The sequence below is a fragment of the Myxine glutinosa genome, chromosome 2, assembly GCF_964187855.1.
Source record: "Myxine glutinosa chromosome 2, kmMyxGlut1.1, whole genome shotgun sequence".
Taxonomy (NCBI): Eukaryota; Metazoa; Chordata; class Myxini; order Myxiniformes; family Myxinidae; genus Myxine; species Myxine glutinosa.
This window is the reverse complement of record NC_136262.1, coordinates 229403381-229419259: the sequence shown is the minus strand read 5'-3', so window position 1 is coordinate 229419259 and position 15879 is coordinate 229403381. Positions and strand designations below refer to the sequence as shown.

Below are 15879 nucleotides of genomic sequence, written 5' to 3'. Positions count from 1 at the left end.
TATATATATATATATATATATATATATGTATGTATGTATGTATGTATGTATGTATGTATGTATGTTTGTGTATATATGTATATATATATATATATATATATGTATATATATATATATATATATGTATATATGTATATATGTATATATATATATGTATATATGTATATATATATATATATACATATATATATATATATATATATATATATATATATATATATATATATATATATATATATATATATATATATATATATTGTTGTGGATATGAGGACTGTATATTTTTTGATTGTGTGCTGTACTATTGTGATTATTGTTTATTCTGTGCCTCCTGCCTCCGGAGCTGTGTAAAGACCAAAAGGGCGTCCCATAGTCCACAAGCATACACGTCAGCCAAGTAATAGAATATACCTGTTGATAGTTATCTCTTATTCTGTGTTTTAGGATAAGGCTGTGTCTCCCATTAATTGAAAGTACTCCATTGCACCAGTGAAAGAGAATAGATCCCCTTTCCTTCCCATCCCCAAAATCTCCATCCCATATTACATCCCCTCTCGTCATTGCCGAGCCTCGATTGCCCATATTACCTCCCCTCCAATAACCGCCATTGACCACGAGGCTCGAGTCAGGGAAGAAAGGCGTGTCTCCACCTCGTCATAGAGGGGGAGGAGTGAACCAGCCCCGCTCGACCAACCATGAGCCAGGGGTTTGGCTACAGAGGGCGGAGGAAGAGCGGTCGGGGAGGTTCGCAAAGGTTGAGGGGCGGGGGCCTATATAACCCAAGGCAGGGGTGTGGCCAAAGGAGATGCGTTTTTACAGAGGAGAGCAGAGCAGAAGACAGAAAGGCCTGGAGTTGGACTTTGAGTTGGTCTGAGTTGGTTGGGAGTCGGTCGTCAAGTGCAGAGTGGTGAAGAGTCAGTCAGGAGAGGTGGTGGTCAAGTGGTTGCGTTGGTTGCGGTGAGGAGTCGGTGGTAAAGAGTGAGGGACCAAGAAAGAGAGAGAAAGAGTCCTGAATCAAGAGAGGAAGTTGTTGGACTGGGTGGGACTAAGGAAGGAGAGAGAACCCGTCACACCAATCCCCCAAGCTCCGCGTTGGCTCCACCAAGCGTTCAGCTCCACCAAGCTCCGCGTTGGCTCCACCAAGCGTTCAGCTCCACCAAGCTCCGCGTTGGCTCCACCAAGCGTTCAGCTCCACCAAGCTCCGCGTTGGCTCCACCAAGCGTTCAGCTCCACCAAGCTCCGCGTTGGCTCCACCAAGCGTTCACCTCCAGCCATCCACCTCCTGCAATTCCCCATGTGAGTCGTCTTTTGTTTGTTCTGTCCTGGGTTAATTAAGTCTGTATAAGCTAGTATTTTCCCTGTGTCACCTGCGTCTTATGTGCTTGTAAATAAACGTGACTGCTTTCTTTTTGCTTGTGTGTAAATAGTCAATAAATTCAGTCGTATTGCCAAACCTTTCTTTGCCTTCGTTTTCCTCTTTGCATTGCGTCGTTTTCGTCTTTTCCCTCATTGAGCAGCTGGGGTGCGATACGGCCAAAGTCTGGGTGAATCGGGTGAGTTTTGTTAGGTCGCGGTCTTACACCACCGCTCGGTCTATAACATCTAACCGCGATCTGTAACAATTGGTGTCTGGGAGTGGGATTCGGGGCCCGAACCAAATTTTTAAAACATCTAGAAAAAAAATTTTGGTCAAAATTACGAGCTGCCGAAATTTGTTTTTTTAAAGCAAAACCCGAATTTTGAAATCGCGCCATGGCTGTTCAAGGCGACGGGATGCCGGTGGGAGAGATAGACGGGGTAGAATCGACCCAGGACTTAGGAAAAAAAATGGTGGAGGAGAGTAAAGAAGGTGTGGTTGAGGGTGTATCAGGTGCACAAAATGGCAGCCTCGCGCACGTGGTTGAGGGGGCAGCTGCGGCCGCACCCTTTGTACTACCAACGGTGGCCCAGATGCAAGCCTTCATGGCCGAAATGAATGCAAAAATGGAAGCAATAACGAACGGAATGAGGGCCGATAGGGAGGAAAGGGAGCAGAGGGACAGAGACCGCAGGTTGGGCGAGCAGGTCCCACGGGTGCACGAGGAGGTAAAGCGGGTCGAAAAGCGCTGGTTGAGCGAAGCGGAGGAAAGCACGGGTACAATGACGGGGGTAGAAATCGCGACACGGGGTTTGAAAAAGCCGGCGACCGATGAGGTAGAGGGAATTTTATTAAAGCCAACGGTCGTCGAGGTGAACAAAGAAATTATGGGTATAGTTGAAATTGGAGAGACCGGGGACTTAAAGTTAAAAGAGCAACAATCGGAGGAAGGAATGGAAATTGCTCAAAGTCTAAATGCACATCCTGATGCTGTACTCGCTAACCCGAATGGAAGTTTGCAGGTTCGCGTGGAGAAAAGGATCCCCCAGGTGAGTCGTGCTGTATATTGTGCGGGTAGATTTTGCAGGAGGATGTTTAGCGACAAAAGAATTTTCGCGCGCTTGGGATCGAGGAAGCACCCGGGCGTTGGTGAAGGGTCCCGTGTGAGTGGAAATGGCACGCGTGGGAGAAAAAAGTGTGCGTCGGCGAGTGGGTGTGTTATAAAGTGTGGGAGTGAAACCGAGTGCGAGCGAGAATGCACGTCGGTGTGTACGGGGTGTGACACAGGGAGTGAGAGCAATACGGAGTGCACGCCCATGGTGAGTGTTACGGAGGACGTAACGGAGGAGAGGTGTGGACCGAAGTGTGCGCAAGAGGTGTGGTGTGTAACAGAGAGAGCGTTGGTGGAATGTACGGACGGCGTTGGAACGCCAGGTTTTGTGAGGGTGAAAGGGGTAGCGTATGCTTGTAAGTATGCAAGTAAAGCACCGACGGTGACCGGTTTAGTGGTTAGAGCGACGGATAGCCGATGCGAGCACTCGGTGCGAGCGGTGCTTGGTTGGGTGCGAGGCCCGGCGCGGATCGATGCTGCGTCGCTTCTCTTCGAAGCGTCGTTGCCGATTCGGGCTTGGCCCCGCCCCGCACGGTCGAGTCCGGGCTTTGCCGGGCGAGGCGACCGGTCCGGTTCAAGGGCGAGTGGGAGGAGGCGGAACGGTGCCCCCTCGTGGGGACGGGGTTCCGACCGGGGGAGATTGAGCCATCGGGCCCGGGACCGCAAGGTGCCGCGCCGAGATGGTGCGTGGAGCCTCGGTCCAACCAAACCACCTCCCTTGAACCGAAAGCCGGACGGATTCAACCTGCAGGCGACCAAACCACCCGAATTCATTGCTCGGCTTTGCGAAACCGAGTTTAATGATGTCATGGCGCACCGAGAGGATGTAATAAGTAGACGGATGATGATGGTAGTGATTTGATACGAAATTTATAATAGTGGGTAGAATTGGCAGTAAATGGAAAATTTTTGAATTGGTTGGAATTTGGACGAACAAAATTGATAGTGGAGAGACCCCCGATGTGGTGGGATGGCAAATCCACCATCCCTCACAGACGTGGGGCAAATGCGCTATAGTTTATGGGGTGTATGGCAGTGAAAACTAGCCCGGGTGGGTTAGGATATTGTTAGAGATCTAGCGAAGATGACCTTAGGTGACGTTAAGTTAGTTAGTGACTGATACCTGTAGTGGGGACGCAGGTAGATTAGTGTGGATTATAATGACGTGGGAGCGCAATAGTTTAAAGGGACGACTGGGAAGCGCAAGTTTCAGAGGGGAGAAGTTAGCTGAGATGATGCCGTGTGTGTGAGGATTGAACAGGTGTGATTGAACAGGTGTGATTGCACAGGTGTGCAACTGAACAGGTGTGTGGAGCAGTGTATGAGGGAGTAGTGGTGATTGCGTGTGGTGTTGACCAAATGGTCCAGGAAGAAAGGAGGGTGCAGGTGGCACCAGGTATGATTGCACAGGTGTGCAACGACAGGTGAATGAAGAACAGGTGTATGTGGCTGTGTGGAATAAATGGTAGTGTGGAATATCTGGAGTATTGGAATGGATGGTCGTGGAGTGAGAATGGTGGAAATTGTGGAGTGGAGTGGATGGTGCGAAGGTGTGAATGGGGGAAGAGTGGACCCCCATCACGGATACCCGGGGCGGGTAGTGTAAGTGTTAGGTAGAGGGTACAGGTAAATTGTAGTGGATATTGGCATCTGTGGTGCGGGTGACAGAATGGTATTGCGGATGGGTGCATTAGTGTTGTGGAAATGGCTGGGCGTGTAGCCTGTTAGTATGTGTAGTTGGTTTGGGCACTCCACTACTGTGAGGATGTCGGCCAGGTGAGGCCGCAGGTGGGCTCTGGGAGCTGTTAGTGTCAGTGGGGCCCGAGGATCCGGAGGACGGACCCGGGTAGCCCAGTGCCAGAGAGGGCACCGAGTGGGGAGAGCGCCAGAGGGCCTTCCCCAGGTAGTTAGGTTAGGGCAGGGAGCAGGTAAGCTCGGAGGCAACTGCAGTGGTGGGGGTGTGCAGGTGGGTAGACCTGCTGGGAGAGTTACACGTCGCGGCCCAGAAATTGTGCGAGGGCACCGGGAGATGAATCGGGGGAGTGAGACCCCAAATTGAAAAGCACCACAGTTTGATCAATGGGAATTGGTTATTAGAACCCATAGTGTAAGTTGGCCAATGGATTGGCAGGGAAAGACCCCGGGTAGTGTAAAGTGTGTTAATGTCATTTAGAAAGTAGTTAGGATGAAGTCTCCTCGCACCATCTGCATCCACTCACCTGAGGTGACAGGTACTCCACACCATGCCATGGTTTAATTATTTTTATGATGCAAATGTTCGGATTGTGAGATGCATCATGACGTGGGTGTGACATTGTGCTTTGATGTTCCATCTCTGCCTCCTTATGAGGATTGATGATGAATTTGGTGATGGCAAATTTTGAAGTAGAGGGATTGTGGAGACGAATTTGGTATAGGGGAAATATGGGGAAGACGTGACAGTAGTGACGAATTGGTAATGTGTAGGTTTTGTACATATGGGGTAAGGGCAAGAGTGGGCTAGGTAACAGGGGGGTGACGTACGGTAGGGACGAGCTTTCTCACTTCGCCCTCCGTACGCATTTCGCCTTGCATTGCCTTTTTGACGTGTACCCTTGTGACCTTACCCCTCGCTCAATTGTCTTTCTTTTGTCTCCCACATGACCTGTGCGCCGTTGGGCGCCGAGGGGAGCGTGCGTGGGTCGGCCATTGTGCGCCCGAAATTCCCAGAACCAGCTGTCTGCATCGATGCACCACATTATGGACCACATGCCTGTGGCCGAGCACCACTTATGGACCCCATGGGTTGGGGCATGGCCCCTCTGCTGGAACCGGCCATGAGGGCCCGAAATCTTGCTGGCGGACCTTGGCCACAGGGCACCGATGCCCCACAGGTGAACCACACTAGTCGGCCCTGTGGGCCATAAATAAAATAAATAAGAAGGACACATTGGGCACACTTTATTGCAAATAGGCCGCCAGTAAGCAAAGCAAAAGAGAATGACAACATCTGGAAGACAAATAATAATAACCAGCAGAGGGAGCCGAAGAAGCAAGAGATCACCTGCAGGGTTAGGGGTTGTTGGTTTATTTTTATGGAACACTGATGAACTATGGTGACTGCACCGATTGGTGCTTGGGTGCGTTTTTGGGTGCTTTTAATGGTGCATTGATGCAGAGCAGACTGTCTCCCCCCCAGAAAGAACAATTACAGGTCCTGGGTTAGTTTTGTAAATAAAAGTAGCGTCAATTGTAGATAATGCTCCCCACCGTCAGTGTATAGTTTGAAGACCATTCCGCAATTCGGTTAACTGTGGGCGTAAGTCTGTTAGGCAGGGTGCAATGGAGCAGCGGGACACATTTATTTATGTTTTAAAACTGTCGCACTCAGGGTCAGGTTAAAAGTAGAGGGAACTACACCTACGTGTCACACTAAATAAAAGTTGTAGGCCCGGGACGTGCCTAAGAGGAGGAGGGTGCAGTGTTGTGGATATGAGGACTGTATATTTTTTGATTGTGTGCTGTACTATTGTGATTATTGTTTATTCTGTGCCTCCTGCCTCCGGAGCTGTGTAAAGACCAAAAGGGCGTCCCATAGTCCACAAGCATACACGTCAGCCAAGTAATAGAATATACCTGTTGATAGTTATCTCTTATTCTGTGTTTTAGGATAAGGCTGTGTCTCCCATTAATTGAAAGTACTCCATTGCACCAGTGAAAGAGAATAGATCCCCTTTCCTTCCCATCCCCAAAATCTCCATCCCATATTACATCCCCTCTCGTCATTGCCGAGCCTCGATTGCCCATATTACCTCCCCTCCAATAACCGCCATTGACCACGAGGCTCGAGTCAGGGAAGAAAGGCGTGTCTCCACCTCGTCATAGAGGGGGAGGAGTGAACCAGCCCCGCTCGACCAACCATGAGCCAGGGGTTTGGCTACAGAGGGCGGAGGAAGAGCGGTCGGGGAGGTTCGCAAAGGTTGAGGGGCGGGGGCCTATATAACCCAAGGCAGGGGTGTGGCCAAAGGAGATGCGTTTTTACAGAGGAGAGCAGAGCAGAAGACAGAAAGGCCTGGAGTTGGACTTTGAGTTGGTCTGAGTTGGTTGGGAGTCGGTCGTCAAGTGCAGAGTGGTGAAGAGTCAGTCAGGAGAGGTGGTGGTCAAGTGGTTGCGTTGGTTGCGGTGAGGAGTCGGTGGTAAAGAGTGAGGGACCAAGAAAGAGAGAGAAAGAGTCCTGAATCAAGAGAGGAAGTTGTTGGACTGGGTGGGACTAAGGAAGGAGAGAGAACCCGTCACACCAATCCCCCAAGCTCCGCGTTGGCTCCACCAAGCGTTCAGCTCCACCAAGCTCCGCGTTGGCTCCACCAAGCGTTCAGCTCCACCAAGCTCCGCGTTGGCTCCACCAAGCGTTCAGCTCCACCAAGCTCCGCGTTGGCTCCACCAAGCGTTCAGCTCCACCAAGCTCCGCGTTGGCTCCACCAAGCGTTCACCTCCAGCCATCCACCTCCTGCAATTCCCCATGTGAGTCGTCTTTTGTTTGTTCTGTCCTGGGTTAATTAAGTCTGTATAAGCTAGTATTTTCCCTGTGTCACCTGCGTCTTATGTGCTTGTAAATAAACGTGACTGCTTTCTTTTTGCTTGTGTGTAAATAGTCAATAAATTCAGTCGTATTGCCAAACCTTTCTTTGCCTTCGTTTTCCTCTTTGCATTGCGTCGTTTTCGTCTTTTCCCTCATTGAGCAGCTGGGGTGCGATACGGCCAAAGTCTGGGTGAATCGGGTGAGTTTTGTTAGGTCGCGGTCTTACACCACCGCTCGGTCTATAACATCTAACCGCGATCTGTAACAATATATAATAAAAAGATATGTACGAGTACTACTAGTGACCCGTGGGGGGAAGAGAGGAGAGGGTGGATGCCCGACTGGGTGAGCTTTTCCCGGTGGAGGTTTTTTGAATCGTTGGACGCTGAAAATCCATGGAGTTATTGGCTTCATGGTTGTTACCTTTTGCCTGCGGGCTGCCGGCAACACTGCTTCAGCCAAATCCCAATATGCATTTTATAGTGGCCTTTGGTGGCCGCAAAACAGACGTCAAGGAAAACGTGTGGTAGCTTAAAACCTTGCCGAGATTCTGATGCACCTTCACCCAAAATGTTGGGCTTCCAGGTGCTACGGTTTGGCCGTGAAAGAATAACGTACAAACATACACACGAAAGATACGCAATCACTTGAAAATATTTATAGAAAAATCAATTTCAAGGTACTTTGAATTCGGTTAGCAGAAGTAAAGAAGCTGTAACCAGCCATTTTACTTCCTCTTGGGACCATTACTATGTAAACCCCCTTTACCCCCAAAAAACAGAACCATTACTATTTATTTAACATTAAATCTTCATTTATCACTCAAATGTCACAATTTTTTGGCACAGCTTACCTTGAATAGGCCAAGGCCGACTGCTTAAATGATGTGCTCCAAATATTTGCGAAGGTGCTGCAAGAACACATTGGATTTTACACCATGGTAATGGATTGTGGCAATGCTGTATATATTTTTGTACATTGTCCTTTAAGTTTAATGGTTGAAACTGTTTGTACACACCAGGTGTGCATCAATCGCTGCCAAGTTAGGATTGCAAATGTTTGTTTCTGGCAAAAAAAAAAATGGACGGTGAGCGGTCCGTCGGTTGATGATAATGAGGAGGGGATGGCATGGTTGGGTTTGCGGCGAGGATAATGTGGCAGTTGAGAGGGAAATATAATTGTAATACCTTTACCTGCCAGTTAGCACAAACAATATTACCAATTTCTTCTACTTCTACGGAGTAATATGAATGAATGAATGATCGTGGGCCCCATGACAATCATGGCTCCCTGTTTGAGGCAATCGAAGTAAAAGTAGTATTTTAATATACAAGAATATTACTGAAGAATGTTGTATTCCTGTTGTTTTTTCTTGTTTTTTCCCATTCTAATTGAAGGAGAATGTGTGATCCTGTGGCTAAAATAACAAGTTTTATGTTTCTGAAGTTTTCTGAAACTCTTCTGAAGTTGATTGCGATGCATCGTAAACTGAAAAATTAAAGTTGTGCCCAACAGAATACTCCTGCAGTCGACTTTCTGTCCTGGAACCCACTTGCTGATCAAAAGTTTCGATTCTATGATGAAAAGCTTCCGTTGGCCATGCGAGAGGACAACGAGGCTGCGCGTGACTTCTTCCGTCTGCTGGCGCTGTGCCACACGGTGATGGCCGAGGAGAAACACCCAGGTACATTGAGGGACCCAGAAAGCTGAGGTATGCTCGTATTAAGTGATATCGAAATTGAATTCATTTGAGGGGACACAAATGTGAAGGATCAGGATCATGATGAACACAAAGATAGAGTATTTTCTAATAATTTACTTTTACACCCCATCGTGGTGTCATGGAGTTGCTGAACGACAGGATGGTACAGAGGTAGCGCATTTACCTTTGAGCTGTCTGGTCTGGATTTGATTCCTGATCCGACTTAAAACTGTCGGATTCATCTTTCAGATGGAGGACGTAGCTGGCAAATAAATAAATAAATGTTAAATTGCAAATTCCTACCACATTCAGTCGAACGTTAGGCCTGGCTAACCAGTTTGTGAAAGACTTCAGCCAATAACTTTCCCTGCCATATAAAGTTGAAATAATTAGGTTGTAGTATAATAATAATAACTAGAACTGCCACTTTAAAACTGCTGGCAGTGATGACCGGTTTACTCGCACCCACTTTTGATGCAACCCCACTGTTGATACAACCCCACTTTTGATACAACCCCACTTGTGATACAACCCCACTTTCATTGGACATGCTTTGACACAACCCCCTTGGATACAACCCCGACACACACACACACACACACACACACACACACACACACACACACACACACACACACACACACACGCACACATCCCCCCTACCCCCTCCCACACACATACCCACACCTCTCCCCCCACACGCACACCCCTCCAAACACACACACACACACACACCCACACATCCCTCCCCCCCCACACACACACACATCCCTCCCCCCACACACACACACACACATCCCCCCTACACACACACACACACACATGCACACACACACACACACACACACACACACACACATACACACATCCCCCCTAACCCCACCCACACCCCTACCCCCAAACACACACACACACACACACACACAACCAACCCCCCCCCCCCACCTACACACAAACACACACATACATCCCTCCACCCCCCCACACACACACATCCCCCCTACACACACACACGCTTATTTTTCAAGATAAGCAGGTTGCAAGGTCAGACATATATATGGTGGCGGCCATCTTGGATTTTGACGTGGCGACCCAATTTTCGATAGCGTTCTTCCTTGTGACTAGATACACCCACACACCAAATTAGAAGTTGCTACTTCGCTTATTTTTCAAGATATGCAGGTTGCAACGTTCAGACATACATGGTGGCGGCCATCTTGGATTTTGCCGTGGCGACCCAATTTTCAATAGCTGGCGCATGCGCAGATGGGTTGCACTGCGATGCCACTGAAAAGCGACTGAGAAAACCGCGCATGCGCAGATCGCGGACATGATTCATTTCGATTTATATCTTTATTTAATTTCCGAAAAGACGTCTGAATTCGAAAATCGCGTGATGACGTCACGACGTAAATGCATTTCTTCATATAACTTCAGATCGGCTGGATGGATTGTGACGAAATAAACGGCATCGTGTAGGGCATTTATTTGCGCAAATTTCAAGACCAATTACGACCATGACAGCCATTTCCTTCTCGCACAGCACCTTACGTAATATGTGGATGGATGTTTGCATATGCGCAAATGGGCCATTGTATTTTCGTGTATTACGTACGCGCCTTGATGGGCTTACTTTCAGTGAAATACGATCGAGTTAAAAATAGTCAGAATTTGAGCAAATCTGTTTCATTTGTTTGTTAATATGCCTCATCTATTGACAAATCTCCAATTATAATTTTTTTTGAAGTTCAAATGACCGCGGGAGATCGCGTTATCGTGAGCACGTTATGGAAAGACAAAATGGTGTGTTTCTTCTTCTTTGAACAATAAAGACATAGCTTCGCGACCGTACATCCAATCATCTTGAAATTTTGCACACTTGTTACTCTTCATGACTTCTACTACAGTATGAAGTTTCACGTCGATCAATAAAGCGATTCAAGAGATATCCATTTTAAAAAAAAATCGTTTAATTAACGATATCTGCCAAACCACGTGACCTATCGCAAATTCTAAAATGACATTTTAGTAGACTGACATGCTGAACAGACCTGTGAAGTTTCTCCTCGATTGGATCAAAAATGAGGGAGGAGCTACGTTTTAAAGGTTCATGCTTTAAACCGTCATAACTCTGAAACCATGTGTCGGATGACGTCGCCCTCGCTGACTTTTTTGTTCGTCAGGGGCATGCGATTCTGCCTGCAAAGATTGGCCTCGATCTGTTCAGCCGTTGCAGAGAAAAAGGGGTTTTCGTGTTTTCACGAAAAACAAGATGGCGGCCGAAGCACGTGACCTGCGACGTCATAATTACCATTAAAATATTCTACAGACCGAGTCCCTCCTATGGTGAAAATTTTTATCTCAATCGGCCCTATTATTGCAGAGAAAATGTTTTTTAAAGGAAATTAAAACTGAAAATGGCAATAGCACTGGGAAACGTGGCCTGGAAGGACAAAATGGTGTGTTTCTTCTTCTTTCAACAATAAAGACTTATAGCTTCGAGACGGTACATCCAATCATCTTGAAATTTTGCACACTTGTTACTCTTCATGACTTCTACTAGAGTATGAAGTTTCACGTCGATCAAGAAAGCGATTCAAGAGATATCCATTTAAATAAAAAAAATCGTTTAATTAACGATATCTGCCAAACCACGTGACCTATCGCAAATTGTAAAATGACATTTTAGTAGACTGACATGCTGAACAGATCTGTGAATTTTCTCCTCGATTGGATAAAAAATGAGGGAGGAGCTAGGTTTTAAAGGTTCATGCTTAAAAACGTCATAACTCTGAAACCATGTGTCGGATGATGTGGCCCTCGCTGACTTTTTTGTTCGTCAGGGGCATGCAATTCTGCTTGCAAAGTTTGGCCTCGATCTGTTCAGCCGTTGCAGAGAAAAAGGGGTTTTCGTGTTTTCACGAAAAACAAGATGGCGGCCGAACCACGTGACCTGCGACGTCATAATTACCATTAAAATATTCTACAGACCGAGTCCCTCCTATGGTGAAAATTTTATCTCAATCGGCCCTATTATTGCAGAGAAAATGTTTTTTAAAGGAAATTAAAACTGAAAATGGCAAAAGCACTGGGAGATGTGGCCTGGGAGGACAAAATGGTGTGTTTGTTCTTCTTTCAACAATAAAGACTTTAGCTTCGCGACCGTACATCCATTCATCTTGAAATTTTGTACACTTGTTCCAACCGATGAGAGCTACATTGTATTAAAAATTCAAGTCGATCCATGCAGTGGTTCAAGAGTTACAAGCTTTTTAAAATTTAACTTCCATTATTTATTGCGGCCAAACCATGTGACTTAAAAAAACGTCTCAAGTAACGATTAAACATCCCCCCATGAGGAACATTTGTGTAAAGTTTCCACTCGATACCTCTACAAATTATGGAGGTGATTCCATTTCTAGTTTGAGATTTGAAAACGTCATAACTCTGAAACCACGTGTCGGATGACGTCGTGCTCGCTGACTTTTTTGTTTGTCATGGGTATCCGAATACGCATGCCAAGTTTGGGCTCGATCCGTTCAGCCGTTGCGGAGAAAAAGGTTTTTTTTTGTTTTTTCACGGAAAACAAGATGGCGGCCGAACCATGTGACGTATGACTTCGAAAATTTTCGCATTCTGAGTTTTTTTTAACTAAGCATCTGGGGGAAAAATCTCTTTTTCGGGGGAGAAAAACTGTGTTTGACGAATTCTAACCTCTTAACGTTAGCATTTTTGATATACTCAATACACATGTTTTTTGTTCCCATTGCAGAGTTCTTTAGAATGAGCCATTCCTCAAATTTTTCCATTGAGCCGTTTCGGAGATACAGAGGGGCAAAGTTGAAGGTGTTTTACAAGATGGCGCCCATACCACGTGACCTATGACGTCATCATTAGCATTAAAAAATTCTACGAGCCTAGCCGATCATTTGATGAAAATTTCCTGTCAATCCGACCAGCGGTTGCTGAGAAACTTAATTATGAAGTTTTCGGAGGTGCAAAATAGGGTGGAAGAATAATAATAATAATAAGAAAAACTCTAGCAGTAATAATAGGTTACTCTCCATTTCATGGAGAGTAAACCTAATAATAATAATAATAATAATAATAATAATAATAATAATATACCGTTTAGGTCGGTCTTCTGAAATGATGCAATGATGGATAGATGCAAAAATCAGTCAAGGTCTCTCCATTGCATCATCCACAACCTTATGGCTGACTTTGGGCATATATGGCAACCTGGAAACTGTTCCTCATACCATAACACTATTGTTACCATCCCAATGGAGTTAGAGTAGCAAGGAAAGATGGCTTCTTGTCTCTGGGGATTTACTAGGTAAGCAGACCTTTGGCTATTGAACTGGTACACAAGATGTGAGTAGGAAGTGTCCACTTAAGGTTGTTGATTGTCACGTCTGTGGTGGCAGCCAAAGGCCAACTGCAGGTTCAGATCTTGCGGAGTGAATTATTGAAATCTATTTTGACATTTACCTGCCAGCAGATAATTATGGTTTGTATAATATCTATTTTAAAGGCTTGGTGACCGTGTTTGATGCGTGTCCCAGTGCATGTATATAAAGCATCACTGCTCATCTTTGCTTTGTTTTTGAACTTGCAGGAGATTTGGTATACCAGGCACAATCCCCGGATGAGGATGCGCTGGTTACGGCTGCACGGTGCTTTGGATTTGTCTTTCGCTCCCGCACTCCTGATACTATTACAGTGGACGAGTTTGGTGATAAGCGCACCTACCAGCTCCTTTCCATCCTAGACTTCGACAATGTGCGGAAGCGCATGTCTGTCATCGGTACATCTCTTTGTTCCTTCCTAAATTGACTTCAGTACATAATTTTAACGAGTTGTTTTTTTGTTTTTAACAAAAAGGTAATCAACACAACAAATAGTGGGTAAATCAAAGATAAATGAAAGTCAGAATACTGCACCCATTAATTAATTAATTTATTTATTTATTTGCACCACACATGTGAGAAATATCCCCGAGTATTGAAGCAATTGGGCCACTACTTCAGCTAGTTAATGTCTTTGTGAGTTAATGTCCTTGTAAAATGTAGCTGTACCTCCAGAGAAAGGACTATTGAGAAAATTGATAAAAAAGAGAAAAAGTTCCAGTAGGCATACTCGCAATAGTTTAATGGATTTTCACTAATGAGAACCATTTTCTGTCTGACTTTGGTGATAAAAATACAATCAATTTCGGAGGTTTGTTAAGCTTCCTTGGTGTTTCCTCGAAAAGTGAATCAGATCCTTCAACAGACTCCACATGTGATTACTGTTGTTAAAATACTGCAGTTACAAATATAAATTGCTCTTCCTCTTTGATTAACCTTATCTCCTATTAGTGTGTGTGTGTGTGTGTGTGTGTGTGTGTGTGTGTGTGTGTGTGTGTGTGTGTGTGTGTGTGTGTGTGTGTGCGTGCGCTTGCAGACATACTTGTAATACCCGCTCCTTCCCATGCCATGGAAATATGTTGTCACTGCCCCCTCTCTTAGGCAGGGATCAGTGGTTAAGCCACTTGCACTTTTCCACGTATACAGGGAAAAATAGCAAGTCATCTCGCCAGATTAGCCCAGCCATTTTCAATTAATGAATGATCACATGTACACACATACAGAGAATTCCCTTCTTTTAATACAGCTGGAAATACCCGCTCCCTCCAGCTATGGTGACTCACTTACAGAAGGAACTAGAAAGTTCATAGAACATGATAACCCATGCAACATTCAAGTGAAATACTTGTTTTTACAAATACCGGTTGATCGCTGAATAAACACCAGGGGGGTTGACTCAGCCTGTCATCCTTCCGAGGTCATCAAATTGAGTACCAGCTCACTGGTAATTCCCTGTGTGTCACAAGAGGAGACTAACAGGGTTGGCGGCAGGAAGGACATCTGGCTGTAAAACATTGCTTCAAAAAGGGGACCACGGTGCCCGAAAAAAGGCCAACCCCTGCTCTGTGGGGAAAATGGCCTCTAAAGGTGGTTCTAAAGGTGGTTCAATGATTTAAAGATCATTTACAAAATCTATAAGTTTAATGCCACTGAAGCAGTATATATGTATACTTTATATATGTATGTATATATATATATATATATATATATATATATATATATATATATATATATATATATATTATATATACAGTCATCCCTCGTTTATCGCGGGGGTTACGTTCCAGAACCCCCCGCGATAGGTGAAAATCCGCGAAGTAGAAACCATATATTTATTTTATTATTTTTATATATTTTAAGCCTTTAAAAACCCTCCCCATACTCTTATAAACCTTTCCCACGCTCTTATAAACCCTTTCTACACTCTTAAACACACTTTTGAGACCCATCCTTAGTCCTTACGTATTAGAAAAAATATTTGTACGTGTATATATAGCTGTACAGTACATTGATGCAAGTTCTTTTATAATTGCAATCAATTAACAAACAAACATACACATATGATCATGGAACTACACAAGTACAGTACAACAAAGTATTTACATTGATGCAAATTGTGTTTTTGAAAGCAAAAGGCAATAATTGACAAAAGTGCCTTTAATCAAACCTGAGGCCTAAGCATAAAGAAGTCTTCATGAGCTATTCAAAATAGAGATGATGATTAATTTTGAAAATTAATAAGAAATGCATTAGCTTCCTCTTGCATATGCAGCAGCTTCCTGATGGTTAATTTGTAGGAAGCAGTGGGGGGTGGAGAGGAGGTGAGGGTGGTTATTCCTGATCTGATGCAGTGATGAAGCAGATATCTCATCTGTATCAAAAGGTAATGACCGAAAAATCCCATCCTCCACAACCTCGGTCATTCATGTTACTCAGCGACTTAATTTAATTGCAGCTTTAGACAACATCATCGAAATCGTCATCATGATCATGTGTCTCTAAGTTGTAAACATAAGTTATTGTAAATTAGAGGTTACCCAAAGTATGATGACTCTTAAAACCATATTGATCATTAAACTGCAGGACACAGTTTGGCATCAATCTTGCAAATTACTTAAAGTAGCGAAGAACCGTCCAAGAACCCTCCTTATGGATGGGTTAATTACCCCCAGAATCATGGACAAGTTAATTACCCCCAGAATAGGGGACTTTCAAAATGCGCGATTCTTTGTCTACTCA

General features: G+C 45.0%; 1 protein-coding gene across 6 annotated transcripts in view; it reads left to right on the top strand.

Moving 5' to 3' along the window:
- The window catches only part of LOC137422152 (phospholipid-transporting ATPase ID), a 160859-nt gene that overhangs the window by 97710 nt on the left and 47270 nt on the right, over positions 1-15879 (top strand). For all 6 annotated transcript variants that reach the window (XM_078772335.1, XM_078772337.1, XM_078772340.1 and 3 more), the window contains exons 15-16: positions 8542-8710; positions 13350-13538. In XM_078772335.1, coding sequence (XP_078628461.1) covers positions 8542-8710; positions 13350-13538 — 358 coding nt within the window. The remainder of the gene's footprint in view (positions 1-8541; positions 8711-13349; positions 13539-15879) is intronic.